Source organism: Wasmannia auropunctata, unplaced genomic scaffold, assembly GCF_000956235.1.
Source record: "Wasmannia auropunctata unplaced genomic scaffold, wasmannia.A_1.0 LD336106.1, whole genome shotgun sequence".
In the NCBI taxonomy this organism is placed as follows: domain Eukaryota; kingdom Metazoa; phylum Arthropoda; class Insecta; order Hymenoptera; family Formicidae; genus Wasmannia; species Wasmannia auropunctata.
Genome location: NW_012026784.1, coordinates 1,057,023 through 1,076,574, shown reverse-complemented (window position 1 = coordinate 1,076,574; position 19,552 = coordinate 1,057,023). Strand labels below are relative to the sequence as shown.

General features: G+C 37.8%; 6 protein-coding genes across 13 annotated transcripts; 2 read left to right on the top strand and 4 right to left on the bottom strand.

Annotated features, from left to right (window-relative positions):
• Positions 1-679: 679 nt before the first annotated feature.
• On the bottom strand, positions 680-2,837 carry LOC105451615 (eukaryotic translation initiation factor 1A, X-chromosomal). Its single transcript, XM_011692188.1, has 5 exons — positions 2,546-2,837; positions 2,269-2,352; positions 1,690-1,926; positions 1,404-1,504; positions 680-1,152 (listed from the first exon to the last, which is right to left on the bottom strand). The coding sequence occupies exons 1-5, from the start codon at positions 2,559-2,561 to the stop codon at positions 1,147-1,149; spliced, it is 444 nt and encodes a 147-aa protein (XP_011690490.1). The 5' UTR covers positions 2,562-2,837; the 3' UTR covers positions 680-1,146.
• A 557-nt stretch (positions 2,838-3,394) lies between these two features.
• LOC105451608 (uncharacterized protein C6orf203 homolog) lies at positions 3,395-4,795 on the top strand. The gene is made up of 4 exons (XM_011692176.1): positions 3,395-4,006; positions 4,137-4,282; positions 4,393-4,465; positions 4,569-4,795. Exons 1-4 carry the CDS (start codon positions 3,806-3,808, stop codon positions 4,743-4,745), a joined length of 597 nt encoding a protein of 198 aa, XP_011690478.1. The 5' UTR covers positions 3,395-3,805; the 3' UTR covers positions 4,746-4,795.
• A 98-nt stretch (positions 4,796-4,893) lies between these two features.
• On the bottom strand, positions 4,894-7,519 carry LOC105451570 (28S ribosomal protein S31, mitochondrial). Of its 3 annotated transcripts, none has more exons than XM_011692108.1 (8): positions 7,449-7,519; positions 7,183-7,321; positions 6,807-7,023; positions 6,315-6,399; positions 6,104-6,236; positions 5,687-5,992; positions 5,317-5,534; positions 4,894-5,234 (listed from the first exon to the last, which is right to left on the bottom strand). In XM_011692108.1, the coding sequence occupies exons 2-8, from the start codon at positions 7,206-7,208 to the stop codon at positions 4,966-4,968; spliced, it is 1,254 nt and encodes a 417-aa protein (XP_011690410.1). In that variant the 5' UTR covers positions 7,209-7,321; positions 7,449-7,519; the 3' UTR covers positions 4,894-4,965. The 3 variants fall into 3 exon arrangements, with proteins under 3 accessions (XP_011690410.1, XP_011690429.1, XP_011690419.1); XM_011692127.1 differs by having other exon boundaries at positions 6,894-7,023; XM_011692117.1 differs by having other exon boundaries at positions 7,398-7,471.
• A 100-nt stretch (positions 7,520-7,619) lies between these two features.
• Positions 7,620-11,385, top strand: LOC105451582 (rho GTPase-activating protein 1-like). Of its 6 annotated transcripts, none has more exons than XM_011692131.1 (10): positions 7,620-7,909; positions 8,396-8,503; positions 8,726-8,863; positions 9,257-9,440; positions 9,670-9,888; positions 9,961-10,059; positions 10,160-10,347; positions 10,431-10,631; positions 10,716-10,822; positions 10,907-11,385. In XM_011692131.1, the coding sequence occupies exons 1-10, from the start codon at positions 7,861-7,863 to the stop codon at positions 11,078-11,080; spliced, it is 1,467 nt and encodes a 488-aa protein (XP_011690433.1). In that variant the 5' UTR covers positions 7,620-7,860; the 3' UTR covers positions 11,081-11,385. The 6 variants fall into 6 exon arrangements, with proteins under 6 accessions (XP_011690433.1, XP_011690441.1, XP_011690432.1 ...); XM_011692139.1 differs by having other exon boundaries at positions 8,393-8,503; positions 9,260-9,440; XM_011692130.1 differs by having other exon boundaries at positions 8,393-8,503.
• A 1,577-nt stretch (positions 11,386-12,962) lies between these two features.
• On the bottom strand, positions 12,963-15,857 carry LOC105451564 (ras-related protein Rab-21). The gene is made up of 4 exons (XM_011692095.1): positions 15,230-15,857; positions 14,746-14,913; positions 14,534-14,652; positions 12,963-14,451 (listed from the first exon to the last, which is right to left on the bottom strand). Exons 1-4 carry the CDS (start codon positions 15,362-15,364, stop codon positions 14,175-14,177), a joined length of 699 nt encoding a protein of 232 aa, XP_011690397.1. The 5' UTR covers positions 15,365-15,857; the 3' UTR covers positions 12,963-14,174.
• Positions 15,858-16,034: 177 nt separating this feature from the next.
• LOC105451541 (anaphase-promoting complex subunit 5) lies at positions 16,035-19,548 on the bottom strand. The gene is made up of 11 exons (XM_011692056.1): positions 19,271-19,548; positions 19,137-19,186; positions 18,693-19,069; positions 18,457-18,613; positions 18,167-18,348; positions 17,888-18,004; positions 17,538-17,667; positions 17,163-17,465; positions 16,900-17,021; positions 16,545-16,815; positions 16,035-16,474 (listed from the first exon to the last, which is right to left on the bottom strand). Exons 1-11 carry the CDS (start codon positions 19,440-19,442, stop codon positions 16,103-16,105), a joined length of 2,253 nt encoding a protein of 750 aa, XP_011690358.1. The 5' UTR covers positions 19,443-19,548; the 3' UTR covers positions 16,035-16,102.
• Between the last annotated feature and the right edge of the window lie 4 nt (positions 19,549-19,552).

Sequence of the window (19,552 nt, the reverse complement as noted above, 5' to 3'; positions counted from 1 at the left end):
AATATTCCATTATTAAAAAAGAAACTGATATATTTCGGATATGAACTGAACGGGACATTTTACGTAAGTATATACATTTTTCGTATTATAAACCGTATAAAGGTATTTATTTCTAATCGATAAGTAACAGGGAAAAGATGTGGGAAAGTAAATATTTTTTTCGCAATTTACATACGTAATTTTATTTAATATGAAAAAAGTTGAAATTTACAATCAAATTATTATTTATAATTGTGTTATAATTAACTAAATCTGATATTCTTTTATTGAGACAAAAATGATATAACTTTTGCACATTTTTGTCGTTGCTAATACCAAATGACACCAAATGAAATGCAGCACGCACTGTAATTCCCTTTTGATATAACGAAGAATACATGAACAATTGCACAGAACGCATGCCCTGAGAATTAAATCTGGCGCGCGTTATTTGTCGTACTGATGATAGCTATATTATTAACAATGTATCGATAACACGATCGAAGCTATAATAAAAAAACGCTAAGACAGAAAAGTCACTAAAAAGTCAACTTTGTCCTCCCTCACGCGTTCTTTTAATTTATTAATTTAGCAATTTATACTAGAGCTGTAGTAGTTCTAAAATCTCATCAAAATTTGACAAGTCTAATTGTACATTACTTCACTTCTCGATGGATAATTTTTAGTGAGAGACATTTCAACATATAAAAAGAGTACTTACTGCATGATATACATAGTGATATTAACATTTTCTTAAATAATGTATATGTGTATTTCACGAATTGGCAGATAATATATAACGTAAATAAAAAGAAAAAAATAATCGTACAAAGATGGTATATGCGCACCGATTACATACACAAACGCAGATCTCGCTAATCTGTGCCGTGTACGAGGAATTTTAACTCAACGTGCTAAATATCTGTAATTTTGCTATTTGGAAACTGATGCGCCTATAAAAATTTACAAATATTAAAAACGACTATTTAAACTAGAACACGATGTTACCCATAAACTGACGATTTATTTGTAGATACAGGGAGATGAGCTACTCGACAGAAGGAAAACTTTGACGTTGTATAATTGCATTTTGTGAAATGAGAATAGGATGTCCCCATGCACTTTCTCGTGATGTACCTTTTTTTTTTATTATTACACTGCGGGTCATCAGATCTGTAAGGACAATCATTATGTAAGGCATATCATATTATTGCGTATATACTGAAATAAATGAGAAAGCAAACTAGCCTAGCTTTTTAATTTTATCTTATGTGCTATTGCATATAAGATAAAATAAATATAGAGAAGTTAGAGGAAATAAAAACAAGTTATAAGTATAATACAATATACAATAATGATATAAAATAGATGGATTATACACAAGTACATTTTTTCAAAAAAAAAGTACATATGAAAAAACTTACATTGTCAACATCATCTTCATCATCGTCGCTAATTTCGTCACCAAATTCAATGTCTTCATCGAATCCATCTTCCACGAAGGTTACTGTGTCATTGATACGCACTAAGAGGAAAAAAATTACATTAGAAAATGTATAAAAGAAAAATTTGTCACATTTTCTGTACAAAATTTTATTTTAATAAATTTTTTAAGATTATTTTCACCAAAAGTTAAGCAGGCTCTACTAATCTACATTTCGAATTTTTCATCACAAACGTTCTCGATTGTTCCGCAGTAATGCCACTTACCAGTTTCTGGGAACTCGCCGTAGGTCTTCAGATTACGCGCTTCGTCGGACGTGTACTTCAATATAACGTCTGCCTTGGCATCCTGGTAGTCTCGCAGTCCGATCAGTATGATGTCTCCCTGATTAATCCACACCTTCTTCCGCAGCTTGCCTCGGATGTGGCACAATCGTTTGACTCCGTCGAAGCACATGGCCTCTAGCCTGCCGTTGCCCAGCATTTTTGTCACCTGGGCGTACTCTAAATAAATAGCATTAAATAAATAGCTCTAAATAAGGGCGCAAAATAAATAGCGAATGAGTCACCGTGATCGACTCGTTTCCCGTGCGAGGCTGATTCGTGCGTGAGCCACGGACTGAGGTGGCCGAGTGATTCTACGTTCTAGAATGTTCTAGAATCTTCGCGTTAATTTAGTACTTCATTACTTTCGCGTCAGTACTCGTTCACAACGTATTAGTTTTACATCGCGTGACTCTAAGAATTTGGGCGAATTAATTCTCGTATAGGGAATAGGCTCATAATAAAAGAAGAAGAAGTTTCCCGTGAGAAGGTCGCGTCGCTCGCACCACATCTCACTCTCACCTTGCCCGTCTTCCTTGAACACCAGCTCTCTCTTCTCGGTCTCGTTCTCGTTCTTCCCTCTTCTCCTATTTTTACCTCCCTTTCCTGCGAACAGAGCGTGAAAACGTTCTCAGCGAGATACGCGAGTGGGTGAAAATATGTGCGATTTAGCTCGCGCCTCGAGGATGATCTTGACGCGAAATTAGGTTAACAAACTTAACCACATTAGTAGGACAAAACGTGAGTCGAAAAATCGCGGGATTTCGAGGTGGAAAGACGGAATCGCGATCGCACTTACCCTTATTCTTTGGCATGATGCTCTCTAGCACGGCGTTTCCGAACGACCAAAGTACGATTAATCCGACGAAAAGCGACAGGACGATGCAAGCGTCAGAGATCCTCGTTGCGAGTTTTGCGACAGGAACGGTCGACTGCGTGACAGGAAGTGAGGACTGAGGGGAGATGTCAGTCTGAACGAAACACTCTTCTCTCCAGTTTTGATTTTTAGACAATAAATATTCTCGTAATTTTTGATTAACGAATCAGTGGAGAAAAATGTAAGCGCGATAGGAAAAAATTTACGAAAAATTTCGATCTAACAACAAGTTGATTCGAGAATCGTGCACTTCCGACTTGCCCACGATTCACGGATGTTACGACACAAAACCCGTGGTTTGAAAACGTGAATTCGTCCATTCCGCAGACTTCTAGAAATTCTAGAAATATATAGCGACTAAACAGAAGTATATAATTTCTATGCACGTCCCATCGGATTGTGCTGAAGAGGCTGCGAGAATTTCAATATCAAATCTAACGCATTTTTTGAGTTTCTTTCGAATCGGTTGCGATGAAAGAATTGGGCTAAAAGCGCGATTATAATTAGGAAGGTCTGCCAAGTGGGCTTGAAGGTAATCGAAAAACGATGACATTATCAACGATTTTAGTTGTACTGCAGAGTGCAGAGGATAACAAACACGATCGTTAAAATTTACGTGCCCAAATCACTATAGTTTATTATCGACAGTGAAAAGTTTATAATATATTTCGTCGGTAGATGTAGCTACGTAGTACCCGTTTAAAAAATGGATGTAGTGGCGCTAGTACGGGGAGTTCTGACGGTCCCAACTGGTCCCAACTCCCACGTAAAAGGTTAGGATGACCGCTCCCATGCTTCACTCTGCTCCACAGATGTAAATATCTTCTCCGGCTGCACCGCATTGCACTTTCTGCACTCAAAATGAGATGGATTTGCAATCAGCTGTTGGAAAGAAAAAGAGAAAGGATATATAAACAGAGCACATTCGTACAGCTGCGAAGCAAGCGCATATGTCGTAATTAGCATTTGATCTTGAGAGTTGAGATAATTATTGATAGATAGTTTAGCTGTTAACCTTCCGTGGCGGAGAACATCCACATACATTGTTAATGTAAAGAAATACGACAGCAAGGAAGAATAATTATACAACTCGATATAATTGTGCACGTTCGCTCCACTGCGAATTGGTTAGCTAATTAATAAATTTTAGATAGTTTGAATTGTAATCGAGTGTAAATTGCTATGTTATCCAGAGTGACAGTTAATATTATTAGGAGATCGGTATGCAGCAATGCACGTACTCTTTGTCACACACCTCGATGTCTCTTACAGTCGGAGCTCTCTTTGTGCAAGGATGGTGCAAGGTCACATAGTGTACAAAATCATTATGACTTATATATAGCAAAAAGATTCAAGTCCAGTAAGAAGAAAATTGCTAACATTGTAATTAATATAATAATTTCCATTCTTAATTTCTTTTTCTTAATATAATCTAATGACTTTTGTCTGTTTGTTCCTCTAACGGGCTTTCACAAGGTGCAGATGAATGTATTATCTTTGGAATATATTGCAGAGGAAAGACAAAGATGAGGATTCCGACGAGGAGAAAGAGAAAGACGATGAGGTGGAAATTCCTATGGGTTCAAAAGTTATTAAAAAAAAAGTACTTTCTCTTCGATTAGACGCCATTTCTAAAATTGGATTTGGAATAAGTCGCAAGTATGTCTAAATTTTAGTTTGGCTGTAATTTGCGTATATATAAAACATTTGATTTGTAATTTATAATACTTTTACTCAAGTCTTACCTATTTTTATATTCTTGTTCTCAGTAAAATTGAGGAGATCTTCTATGATAGCAGACTTCGCGTAAATGGAAAAAAAGTATTAAAGAAATCTAAAGAGGTAAATTTATATTTTTATAATAAAGCTAACATAATTTCTCGATAGTCTATATATGATTATCATTATCCTTGTATCTAGTACAATTATGGAATTATGATAATAGGTGCAAATAGAAGATGAAATCGACATGATTTTACATCAAAGTGTGGACAATCCTGGGTTCCTTGTTGTAAACAGAATTGTGATATTATCAATATATCCTACACATGACGGTATACAAATTAAATTATCTGTAGATAGAAACTTACTAATTGAAGATTATCAGGATTCCTATCTATAACCTGTAAACTTTTTTACAAATCAATAAAATTGTGTATTGTACAAACAATATATATTATTATATTTAATTAATTAATTATAATATTAAGAAGTTTAACAATTTACTCTCAACTACCTATTATCTACATATTTTTTAATACATTTACATATGTGTTTATAAAGGGAGGGAATTATTTAGCAATAAGAAATACATTACAATTATGGAATACACTAATGTTAATTTATTCTGTAATCTGTTTTAATTTATCAGGGATTGGCTCCTGAATTGCTCCTATTTCTTGCAACAGGTCATGTTTAGATCCAAAATATTCTTTATACCACATAATATGTCCAATTTTCTCTTGAACTGTCATGTATGGATTCTTGGAAAGTCCAGTGCACACTAATTCCATAAAATGACGTACCGGTCCCGATTTAGGACACCATTCCTTCAGATGACGTTCCATAAAGACATGTTCTGAGAAATGAACATTGTACTCTTCTTCCATTCCTGAAATATACAGAAATATACAGATAAAATTTTTTTTTCAAGTATCAGAAAAAAAGTATAATCTATGGCATGTAATAGAAACCTTGCTCATTGTCAATGGGGAATTTCCATAATTTTCCTTGCTCCGTCCAAAGAATCAGCTCTTGAAAAACATTGGCAGGTGGATAAGTTGTCATTGCTTTTAATTCTCTTTGCTCTAACACCGCCCACGTTTTCAATTCCGGTATATTTGGCGAAATGGCACCCATATTTTCGAAAACTTGACTAGGCTTTCCATCCCATAAATTGACATCTTTAAGCCTATCATACAATAACCAATAAAAAATTGAATGTTAAATATATCATGAAAATATGAATATCTAAATAGATCATAACATAATATTATAGCTAAATAATTGTACTTGAATTTCACCTCTGTTATGTAATAATTAATATTATATTTCTTGTAATACCTGGTACGAGGCTTTTCTTTATTCTCTAACTGTGTTTTAGATTCTTTACGACTTTGTAATAATTTTCTTGTTACACTATCTTCAACTACTTTTACTGGTTGCTTATTATAATCATCCAGCAGGTTTTGTATTATAGACTTCTTTTCTGTATATTTTTCTTGGGAACTTTCTTTAACTACTTTCACTGGTTGCCTATTATATTCGTCCAACAGAGTTCGTATTATAGACTTTTCCATATCTTTGTCTTGGAAATTTTTTTGTACGTTGTGTTTTTGCGATTGTTTGACATTAACATTCTGCCTTTCACTGTTAAATAAAATTATATTGTAAAAATATATTTTTATAAAATTTATAAAATCACATAGAAATATATTATATGTACAATTTATTGTATTTAATGCATAACAATTTACATACACGCTTGCCGATTCTTCTCTTAATGCTTGTACTCTAGATGCAAGAACTTTTTCAAGCAAGTCTGATGTAGTCTTCGTTTTATCCCCACCAAGCATATTGGCCACATCTTCTGCCGCACTTACTATTTTCTTTTCTACAAAAAAATACAATTTAACTCGTTGAGAAAGATTTAAATCTGCAAAAATCTAGTATTATCGCAGCACAAACTTACCAAAAGGTACGGGTTTCTCCAATTTAGCTTGTGATTTCTTTTTAGGCTGCATGGCAACATCAATGGTGTTTTGCAGCTTTCTCGCCTATAAGAGCAATGACAAGTATCTTCATTAAAGTATACTAGTGTATGTATTTTTCTTTAAATTCATTTAGAAAAAATATTCTTAAAATATTATTTATTATTAATATATTACTTTTAAATATATCAATATTTTATTTTAAAATTTAGCAAATATTATTTAAATGCTTTATTTAATTAGCAGTTCTTAAACGCGATACTTTAAAGAAAATTATTTTGGAACATAATGATACTATTTAAAAAAAATAAATATATTTTTATTATCTTCTCAAAGCAATCATTTTTAGAACTTTGCATGGTTTATTAAAAATAGAGTAAAACTAATAGAGATATTTCTAATATAAGTGAAATAATAAATTCTAGATTTAATAGAAATTAAAGTAAACAATCATAATAAAAATCATGATTTACTTGTATCATGTTACTCAAGAAGCTTTCCAAATCATATTTGTTATCTGATGTTGCATTTGCAGAACTTGCACTTTTAACTTGTGTCACCTTTGGTTTTGCTTTTTCAGTATCAGAATCAGAATCAGATGAATCTGATGATGTAGAAGATGAAGAGCATAATCTCGCAGAAATATTTATCCATTGAAATAATATTCCATTTGAAGGTTTTATATTACATCTGTAAATTATATATATTTTTTTATATAACAATAAAATTATAATTAATATTTCATAATAAAATTTCTATACATTCAGCAATACAAAATTTGCTAGACAGACGTGTTAATACGTTTTTCAACATCTACTAATTTCAATATCTTGGCGCAAATCTACTTACTTCGATAATATATGTAAGGACAACATATTTGCACGTAAATATCTACGAATCAATTATTTCGCACTGAGATACAAACGCTTATGCGATAGCACTTGACAGTGCTTCGAGAAACAGGTAATCGTAGACGCTGTTGTAGAATCTAAATACGAAAAAAAATTAAGTTACTGACAGTCACGTATATAAGCACGAGGTATTTGTTGACAAAATTTAATTACAAAAAATAATAATAAGTAATGCAAGATTACAAATGAGAGATTACTTCTAACCTAAAGGGAACTCGAGAGAAACCGGAGTCACCGGAGACCGGAGAGAGACCACTACGGACCTCTCGCAGGGTGATCGCGAACTGCAGATCGGGCTCCGGTAAATTCGCCTCTCGCGGTATCGATACGTCAGATTCAAAACAGAGAGTATCGATACATATCGCGTCGCGGCGCAACGCAGTAAACCACCAACACCAACGGCGACAAATGAAAGCGTGACGTGATCCTGCAGCGCGCGTCACATACTAGTCACTGACACCACACCACGTCGCGAGGAAGCGGATGATGTCGCCGCGCGAGGGGACCGTCGTGGGCAGCCGTCTGTAAGCGCGCCGCCGAGATATCGCCGATCGCGGCCACGGTGTCCGTCGCATCGACGCCGTCCCGCCCGCCGCATCGACGCCGGAAGGGAAGGATGGAGGCGGACTACCAGCCGACGCTGAGTCCGTCGCGGACGTTGACAGGTGAGCTGGCGGTGCCGACGGACGCTCGCGTCCAGATCCGTCCGCACCCTTTTCCGCGCCCTCGACTGTCCGTCTCGACTCGCCGCCGAGGCGAAGCCGTCGTCGGGATCGATTCGGGGCCATCCGCAGGCCCTGACACGAATCGAACGGAGAACAGAAGCGAGACGCTATTAGGAGTCGTCTGTTTACTTGCGTTGAGTAAATAGAAAGCAGCCAATTATCGTATTTACGCTCGCAATTGTCATTACTATCCGTGAGCGAAGGTCGTCGACAATCGCGGATTTTATGGAGTAAAGAGCTCTCGGCGAATTCGACCGCACCTTCATCGGCGCGGAATAATCTTCGCCGTTGAATATGCGATGCAATATCGATTGGCCTTTATCTTGGGAGATAAAATTTTTGTTATCGCATAAATGCATGCAGGTACCATCGTCTCGATCTGTTTGTTTACCGTCGACTGATTTATTGTGCTTTGACATTTAGCAGGAATAGGCAACGACTGCGAAGATCCATATCCTAGCCTGTCGGATTATCACGATTATGAACCAAATCTGGAATTTGACGATACAGAATTGCAAACCACTTCAAATAATGGTAAATTATATGCCTTTAGATATACGTTTTGGTATCTTCCTTTTACAACGAAAGAATTATAGATTTGTTTTCTTCTTATCTGGAAAATGATCTCTTTTATTACTTAGTTACATAAAAGATTTAATTTATAGCAACGACTGTGATTATTTAAAAATTAATAGTTACACAAAAGATTAATTTAGTAACGACTATGAGCGTTTAAAGTTAATTTTACTGTTACAGCGGCGCGACTGGGAAAATTGGATTTGGTGAGCGGCAGCATGGGTGCCGGGATGGATTATTTGGAAAGCCCAGTGAGTGACGGCACGATCGAGGAGAACTTTGAGGAAGCTTTGGTAGATGCTCCAGTTATCGAATCTGGTGTGTGACCTTTTACCTTCTGTTAGTAGCCAGTAAATGTCATGGCATTCTCGGGGCATAGCAGGTGAATTATATGTAGAACATTGTATAGCTTGTTTTACATTGCATGGCGTATGGATGAAAGAGGAGATGGAATGCGACGACTGTTTTTTTTTTTACATTTTTAATTCGTTTTTTTTGCAACAATAACATTATGTACAATCTTAGCATTTGAAGTGAGTAAATCATTTGACTTTTCGTGTAGTATATACTTTTTTCTTAAATAGGATTGCTCCGAGGATTCGAATTGTTCTTTTGCTAAATAGAATTTTTAGTTGATACAAATTTGTTGCAAGAGCACGGTTGCGAAACGCGCGGCTTTATATCATAACAAATGTCTGTTTTAATGAATAGCAGACGATCTAGCTGCTTTAGACGGAGAAGAGCTGGCTGACGAGGAGGATTATCTCGACATATCCAGGCACGGTATCGTAGAGGTGGTCGGCGACGATAGCGCCGGTCGTAAAATTATTGTCGTGTCAGCTTGCAAATTGCCTCCCATTGGGAAAGAGACCTTTAATCACGCTAAGCTCCTCAGGTGAGTTTGCGGCTATCTATGTTATAATCTATGTTATAAGGATGACACGCAAGACATATGTTCTACCGCAACCAATAATTTACAATTGCTTGAAAATTATTTAAGGTTCGCGAGTCATCCTACGTTGTTCTCTAGATAATAGAATGCGTGCTAAGTCTCGTTACTATTTTACTTTTTCTTTTTTTTATAAAATAAACAAAATTTTTCATAAGAAGAATTTCGTTTACAGGTATCTTACGCATACTTTGGACATGTTCGTGGAACAAGATTATAGTCTCGTCTACTTTCATTATGGCCTTACGTCGAAAAATAAGCCACCCTTATCTTGGTTGTGGCAAGCGTATAAAGCGTTTGATAGAAAATACAAGAAGAATCTCAAAGCCCTTTACCTAGTACATCCGACTAATTTCATCAGGATTGTGTGGCAAATATTCAAACCGGCTATTAGGTACATACAAGTAACTCCGTTATTAAACGAAAGAATTACTTATTAACTTATATGAATTGTATATTTTTACAGTGTAAAATTCGGACGGAAAATGATGTATGTTAATTATCTGGAGGAATTAGCACAATATGTTAACTTGGATCAACTAATTATTCCACCTCAAGTGATAGAGTATGTAATTTTCGTTATGCTGTTACGTAAAATAGATAATTTAGAAAGAGTTAGAATCGAATTGCACGCAGATTTAGTTCACATGGGACGTTTCTTTCAGACACAATGAACAACTGCTGATGAAGAATAAGAAAAATTTACCGGCGAGTCCGCCACAAAGCGCAGTAGTTACGCCAGTTGGCACGACTCAGTTCGGTGCTAGTCTGCAATTCATAAAAGAAAATAATAACGGTGATCCAATACCACCGATTCTAAGGCAGTGTGTAGAATTTCTCGATACACCTGACGGTACGATATCCCAAAACAAAAATAAAACAAAACTATCTGTTTCGTGTCCTAATTGACCATATTATTCTGTCATCGTGTTTCAGCTTTAGAGACCGAAGGGATATTCAGAAGATCGGCTAACGTGGCGGTAATCAAAGAACTTCAGAATCGCCTCAATCAAGGTTTGCCCATCGATTTCCAAGGGGATCCGCATATCGCCGCGGTTTTACTCAAGACCTTTCTCCGTGAACTAGACGAGCCTCTTATGACCTACGACTTATACGAGGAAATCACGCAATTCCAAAGTGAGCATCACACTTCTTCCTTTTCTTGTTTTTTTCAAGTGTTACAGCGACATAAAGCATTTCTTCTTTGAATTTTTACTGCAGCATTATCGAAAGACGAACGTCCGCGTAAAGTCAAGATATTAATATTGGAGAAACTCCCTGAGGACAACTATCAAGTTCTTAAATACATCGTACAGTTTTTATCGAGGGTACGTAACTAATATTCGCAGTTGCCATTTCCTACAGTCAAATATCGATTTTTATGTTTATTTATCTGTTTTTATTATTGACAGGTAATGGACCGATGCGATCTGAATAAGATGACTTCTAGTAATCTCGCGGTCGTATTTGGACCAAATCTAGTTAGAGCACCGCCAGCACGTGGAATGTCCCTCTCGGCGATAGGACCCATCAATCAATTCATAGACTTTTTATTCACCTATCAGGATAAGATATTTATTATTTAAGAGCGGCAACACCGAAAGCCTAATTGTGTAACATTCAACTATCACACGTCCACACATTTTCATTTATCTAAATATTTTTATATTTCTACGTGATAGAGAAAGAGAGAAGGATATAGAAGGAAACACTCAATTGTTCGTTTACACGTGACTTTGCACAAGATTTTTTAATATGAGTAGGTATAATAATTTTCGGACGAAAGAGCAAAAAACGTTCGAACTGATGCTGGCCGTGCGATGATTGAACGCCAGCTCCGAGAAGACAACGTGTCCGTATATTTAGAGAGAAATTACGACCAAATACCAAAGATACATGAGAACGTCACACAGTGAGTATAATATGTAAGATTATCTAGAAATACGTTTATCTATTTAATAACGCTTAAGAAAATAATATATTCGAGGATGAAAGAAGATATCGAGCGGGATGCCTCCGTTGTCGCGAAATCACAAACCGCAATTTGTTCTTTTTTCCCGTTTAGATTAATCATTTAATATTTAATGAAACTTTTAAACAACGAATTGATTTTTTTTAGCAAGTATTACATGTATTATTATTTTCATGTATATTTTTAAGATTTTATTGGTTATTTTTATTTTGTTATTTTCGTTTGCCAGTTAAAAATTTTAAATTAATAATTGTTATTAAATAGATTATAATTTTTGTTTTGCTGAATCCAAATCTGCATAGCAGTCATCTTTTATTATTTATTTCCATTAAAGTCGGAGTTGTCAAAATTGTTCAATCGCATCGTGTTACATTAAGCATTTTAATTAAAAGATCTTGTGAAACGAAATAATCGTAGAACGTTTTGGTACACACTTTAAATCTGCAGTAGGAAAACTGCGATAAATCTTTTTAACATTTGGCATCCTTTGCATCTTTTGCAGGGTTTGTATATACTGGAAAAATTCATAATTCAATAATAATTGTGGTCTAACGAATGTAGTATATGTGATACTGTATTTAAGTAAACTCGAAAAGAGATGAGATATATGTAACAAGGAAGATTTATATATATATAATATAGAGAAATACTATGTTAACTTTAGATAATACAAATGAGTATTCATTCGTTTTATATAAGTAAAACAAAACACTCATAATTGGGAAAAAGTTAAATTGTATTTTTTACTTCAAAAAAAGATTCGTCATATAACTTTCGTGACATTCTCTCTCTTTCTCTTTGTTTTGTACGATTATACAATTACGAGCAAAATAATGTTATATTTAGGATTAACGTAATGTTTAAAAAATTATCCATTAGCGCAGTGATTAGTGTGATATTAGTATATTCCGTATATACTCCACATATGAAGTGAAGTATTCTAGTGATTTCACAATATTCTCTTTTTTAATTATGATGATCTCGAAAAAAATTCACCTGCTTATTAGTTTCCTTGATGTCACAACAGGAACTGAAAAAAAAAAAAGAATAAGAGAGAGAGAGAATGAAAGAAGGCAGAAGAAACTTGACATGTATTAAATGCCAAGTATTGTATAGTCTAACGACTTAGTGAATTTGTCCGTCGTCTAAGTATAAGAATAAGAGACTTAGCAAGTTTTCGCGGAGCAAACCGCAGATTTGTATATCCCCTTAAATAGTCCTGCCATTATGGGTAACTGGGATAAAGTACGGGCTTTGGCAGCCTAAACCCGCTCTCTATCATAAAGAAAAAAAAAAAGACTAACCCAGACCTGTATAGAACTGATGTGACTCGATTACATTCCTCGTTGTTGTCAATAGAACGTGTAATAAAGCGTGTTAATTTATAGGTCTTCAGTTTCACTTTTGTGTACAATAATCGTATAAGCAACACCTAACTTTCGTGACACGATGGGATCGAGGTACAAATGTTAAATGAAGCGTTTCTCCGTAACAAATTATTACAAGTTACCATTTTATGTTCATAAAATAACTTACAAGTAACAATAATTTAAACAACAACTCTCTTGTATCGCTAATTTATATAATTTCAGATGAATAAACATATTGCGTGTTACTTAATATACGGTCCAAATCAATGCATTGTACAATAAAATTATCGGCACTTAATATGTACAATAACCCATCATTTTTTGGATAAAAGAGCCGAAAGTCTTCTTTTGCTCTTCCTTCAAAATGCCCTCGTCTCGCGACAAGACCGCGCCCGTCTAATGATTAGCTAATTCTTAGTTGAACAGCTTGTAGCAATTTGTGGATTGCAAAGACATAGATATATCGAAAATTTGAAGATGAAAATGGGAAAACAGGATCCGGGACGACGAGGCTTTTGCCTTTTTTTTTTTTTACAAAATTTTCGCGGTTGCACTGAGATTGAGGCACTCGAAACATGTGACAAGATTGCTATTTCAGACTATTTCTTCCTCTTCATTATGAGCGCATGATTTGAATAATTGAAAAACACTCCACTCGCGCGATCGTATTTACGAAAAAGGAACTACCTGGAATCATGATGATTCATGTGTACGGCGAATATAGAAAAATCCATTAGAAAGAGGCGATACGTATTGTTTATTGTATATATTACGTATTGTTTTGTGACTGCTTTGAATGAGAAGTTTGAAATTAATGATAAGTCTTGTCAAGATGATCAGATATGAAATACTCGAGAGGCAATTCTGTCAGGAAAAAGGAGGCTTATCTCATGCCGTTCGCGAACGACAATGAAAAGGCCGCAGCTCGACATGTGCACATCTAAAGTCATCAAAAAATATTAATTCATCCCTCAATTCCCACTTCAAAGCAAGTATATACGGAATCTGCCTCGAAAATTTATGTGCACAAAGTCACAGCTTCCACTACTAATATATATGTATATAAGTATAAGTATCTTTGCTATCCAAGAATTGCCGCAAAGCTAAAAATATACATATATATATATAGGCATACACATGCACATTCATTCACAAATACATAACTCACTCGTCCACGTATACATACAGGATGAAGCACATTCGTAATGTGACGCAACTACTATTTGCAGATATTAATTTGTCACACATCTGAGATGCATCATTCCGTATATAGTTGGTGAATTATCGAAATTAGACCTTGTATCTGGAATCGAACCTTTAAAAATTGATTTTAAAGGTCTACGAAAAACCGCCGTTACCACCACCGTTACCCCCGCCACCGCTGCCACCGCCACTGCCGCAGCAGGAACTTCTACTCGGTTGCGTTTGTTCCGCCTCGTCCTCGACCATCACGACATTGCGGCGCGTACTATTGGTCCTCGTGAGCGTGGACTTTTGCTCGGCCTCGTCCGCGCGTTGCATCATGCGCTGCGTCAAGTCCAAAAACATCTCCTCGATGTTCTGATTCAATTTGGCCGATGTATGGAAATGCATAGCGCCAACCTGTTTGGCATACCTGACAGAAAAAGATTTGTTTACGGTCACGCGCTACATTCGTTTGTAATTCCACTGTGAGAGAAGATTCGAGTTAAACTTACTCTTCCGCTTCCTCTATGGCAACGTTCCTGTCCTTCTCCAGGTCCACTTTATTACCTGCTATCACTAAGCAAATTTCACTACCTAACATCTTCTTAAGCTCCTTCACCCAGTTCTTCACCTGATAAAATCCACAAAAAGATGCTTTAACGTTTATGAAAAACAGAGATACTCCACGGATATGGTATACCTATATCTTATTTGATAAACGTACTTTTTGGAAGGTATCCTCGTCCGTAATGTCGTAAACGAGAATGGCACCATTGGACATTCTGTAATAAATTGGTCCTAATGCGTGAAACTTCTCTTGCCCGGCAGTGTCCCATATCGCCAAGTTCACTCTTTTCCCGTTGATGTTTAGTTTCTTATTCAGGAACGACGCCTGAAACGTGAAGCAAATCGTCAGGATCGCGTTACCAAAAGCGCTCGGAAAGTTGAAGAGAGGTTAAGAAAGCTTTCAACATATACGCGGTTTCCCTCTGACGCAATTGCGGAGCTCAAATCCAAAAAAATCGCCGAGTAAATGCCTCGATAACACTTTCTCTTTTTTCGAAAGTACAAATTTGTATCGAATATAAAAAAAAGCCTCCAAAAAATTTACGCGAACAAAGACAGATCAGACAGATAACCGCGTCGCGTTAAAAACGGAGGAGAGATCCGAAGTGCGGGCGTTAGGACAAGGCAGAAGGAGGGCTCACCTGTAACGTGGTGATATGCTTGTCGTTGAACTTGTCCTCGACGTACCGAAGGGCGACCGAGGTCTTGCCGACGCATCCCTCGCCGAGGAGAACCACTTTGAAGTTGTACCCGGTGCCGACCACCGGACTGGCCATAATCCTGGACGTTATACGACTGAGCTATCTACCCAAGGACGTCGCGGCGGCGGGGGAGTAGACGGGGAGGGGGTTAATTCGCGCGGCCGAGCGCAACCACTCGGGGTGGATTCGGAGGTGCGGCGTCCCGCGACTACGTCTCGACTTCGCACTGCCTCTCTTCGCGCGCTCGTCGAACCGCCGTCGGCGACAATCGCCGCGAGGAGCAGAGATAGCGGCACCCGCTTCTTCGACAGTCTCGCCGCGGCGGCCTCGAGGCGTGAGGATCAGCTGTTCCGCGCCTCGCATGTCATTGCACACCGCATACGTCACGTCGGAGCGTTTCTATATAGTCGACCCTTACCGTAACCGTTCGTACCCGTTCACATTCCCAGAAGGCGCGTTCTTCTGTAGCTGCGTCTAGTGGGAGAACAGGTGTCTGTACACGCGATTTGTTGTTGCGCGCACCGCAATGTTGTTGCGCGGTAACTTAACCTCTTCGCTCCCCGCCGCGTGCGTCCACGCGAGTTTCGAAGCGCGACATCAAACTCGATTTCAAACTCCGGCTAATCAAACTAATTAATTGATTAAAATTAATAAATAAATGATTTTTTACTAGTTGCATCTTGCTCTTTTGCATTAAAAGATTGATACAAGTATTTTTGGGTCAAAATCAGCAGTAGGCTAAATATTTACAGAAAATAAAACTATATATAGTCTTTCTTTTTTCTATCTTTATACAAAAATATTTCGCGAATTTCAATACAAAAATGGATCAGTGGGAGTCGTTAGGTATTGTTCATCCATTTGGCGAAACTCGAAAGCGCACTGATTCCGTTCAGGTAGAAGATCGATCTCGTTGTAGAAAACAGCTTGCAGGTGCACGATGCTCTTGACCTTGGCGATGGCATTAACCTTGGTGAAGAGCGCCTGTGCCTTCGACAGGATTTTTATTCCACTCAGAATCACCTCTTTCCGAGCCTCGAAAGGATTCTCTGGCGCCGAGGCTATCAGGCACTTGCCGTACAACATGAACGCCTTGCCCTGATCGTAACAGCCACCGTGGCCCAAGATCGTGGGGATAGCGTCCTCCACCAGGTTCAAGGCCAACACAGGCAGACCCATTGTCAACTGGAACACAATTGGAGATGTGTATTTCGGTCGATTGAATGACGATCTCTAATAAAGAGGGGAAACTCACTTGTGTATTGGCGAGGTGCATCTTGACAAGCGCCTTGTAGTACGACAGATGATTCTGCGCAGCCAATTCCAGGGCTGCACAAAGACGCATTATGCAACTGGTGGCGACTGCCGTTCCGTTGTCCGGCGAGGACGAGGCGCACGTTATCTGACTGGAAAGAAGCGCGGCGCGTATCACATACGGCGGAGTCACGTCCGAATGCTCCTCGATGGCGCCAATGTATTCTAATCCTTTCGGGTAATCGCCTTTTGCCAGGCAAACTTCCGCCAATCTGAAAATTTTATTAGGAACTGTAAGATATTTTACTTATTTTTTTTTTGCAAGAACGCGCGTTCGTGAAATAAATTCCTTGTACTTGAGTTTGGATTCCAGTTGATCCAAGCTGGAGATATTCCTGGCTACCGCTTCCGCCTCGCTCCACTTCTCCTGTCGCAGCAGTTGCGTGAACATATGCAACTGTTCGCTCAACATCCAGATCTATGATATAATAAATTAAATCACGAATAGAAAAAAAAATCCTTTTCAAGTATTTCAAAATTCAGAATTCAATCTCTTCGCGAAGTAAAAACCGACTGTATGCGATTTTTCGTCATATATTCCATTTGTAAGAGAACTCACCTTGTTGCAAGGACTGTTGGGAAATCTTTCCTTGGCATGTGCCAGCACAACGTCGGCGAGGGCGTATTCGCCGAACTCGATCAACATATTGGCGACAGTGACGATCGCCTGGCACGTGGACGGTCCGTTGAACATGTGCTGCTTCTTATCACCCGTATTGTGAAGGAGTAGTAGCTGGGCACAAAGAGAGGCCATCTCGGTTTTACCAAAGTATGCCCATAACGCCGATTTCTCTGCGAATGTGATGGACATCAAGTCGGACATCGAATGCTGACAGTTCAGCATGTCCGACTTCATCAATATCTGCAACATAAATCGTAATTTTAAATATAAATTTCTACATGTCAAATTGATCAATTACAATTTGCTACGCACATCGAATACTTGAGGGGGATTCTTGGCTTCCAAGGCGTAGCTATGCGCGTGCGAAATGAGACTTAAGCCTGTCGTATGCGTAATTCCGAGCAGACTTGCTTTGCCGACCGAACGTTCTATCAAAGGTCCCCTTGAAAAGATAAGAATGCATATATAAAAGGAAATTAAATAAAAGAATATCTATAACGTTAATGAACTTGATTAACTTATATCTTTTTATATTAAGATTCTTATTCATCGTTTAATAACTTATTAATTTAAATTATACATAAGCCAAAAAGAATTAAAACATTTAAAACATATTTGTATAATGAAAAGATGTGTGAAAAATCTCTCTCATATTGACTTACCTATTTTCTTTACTCATCAGGTAGGATATCCAAGAATGCGCGAGCTGCAAGCACACGTTGTCTCCAGCTTCCTGAGCCAATTTAATAGCTTCCTTCAAAGCGTACTGTGCTACCTCCCTTTCCAAGAAAGTCGCAAGAATTACTTGATTGAAACAAATGTATAACGCTATATATATACACACACACATATAAAACTACAAATTAAATTTCACTTGTTGAGTAGATGGAAAAACAAAGAAAGTTAGATTTGAGATAAGTGGATTACTTAAAATAGATTACTTGTGGTTAAACTGGGCGTGCAAAACGGCCAAGTTGAGTGCCGCGTATCGGAAGGTACGCGATCGATCCTCGGGGGTGGATCGGTTCTCCAGAGGTGCCAGTCTATCGAAACAGTGGTAGAGGCTGTCTACCGCTCCACAAAAGTCGTTCACGCGGATGCAGTTCAGGTAACTCAGGTAATGCTGGCGCAAAAACAGTTCTCTGTATAGCTATTAATCTTAATCCGTGTAGTTGGAAAAAACCGTTTATTCCATTTATATTGATTTATATTCCTTTGCGCCCATACTCACCGCATCCGCGTTGTAAGGATTCGACTTTAAAAGATCTTGTACGAGAGCCTGCAACTCCATCGGCGGCAGTGCTTTGTGCTCGTCAGTCTGTAAAGCATGCGCCTGCTGTGCCACGAGTAATTCCGCCTGTCTTCCACCCCAAATCGTTTTTGCTTTACTGTAAAAAGCATCGATATTAATCGATAAACTAGCTTTGTATAATGTAATTTACACAACACTATTTTATCAAGACTCACTTATCCGGACCAAAATCCTCTTGCTTGGCGATCGCGGAGATGTCGGAGTTTTCTAGGCTATCGATCTTCTTCGTAACATATTTCTCCATCTCGTTGTAGAGAGCGACCACTTGATCGAAGGCCAATTTCTCAAAGAAAATGAGCATCCTACGAACGTACAGCCCGAGGACAGAATTTCTGCTTAATGCCGGTAAAGCTAGCGCGTGATCCTTCGATTCCATTAATCGACGAAGATTATCAAATAGGTCTAACAGCTCGTCGATTCCTTTCTCGTGTATGGCATCCAGATTTATTTCCAGTCGATCCGCAAATCGATGTAAAGCGTACTCCGGCTCGTACAGCATGTTCAGTAGAGCGTCCAACTCCATGTCTGCCGACTAAAATAATCATTGTAAATATGTGCAATAAAATATCCCTCTTTTCTTGGCGAATAAAAGCAGTTACCTGAGTCAACTTTAACGACGCTAAACAGAAGTTACGCCTCTCCATGATCACTGTGAAACATTAAAGACTTGTATAAGGGAATATACTGAAGTAGTGTAACAAATCGTATCGCACAACAAAAGCGTGGAGCGTACCTTTTGTGGTGTCATTACAATATTCCTTAATTAGAATGACAGTTGCCACTTTGTAAGGAGTTAGAGTCTCCTTCTGAATCTTCCTCACGTTACCGTCGACGGTCACGAATTCCTTCGACATTCTGTTAAATATGTCATTCACCGTGTAGAGCCGATTATCATTTATCGACATTCTTTATACATAAATTTCTCGCACGTGCGTACACAACACAGGCGTTACATTCTTCGCAGCAATGACCACGTTTGTTTACGTTTTGCTTCGTTGATCCAGTGAGCGAGGTT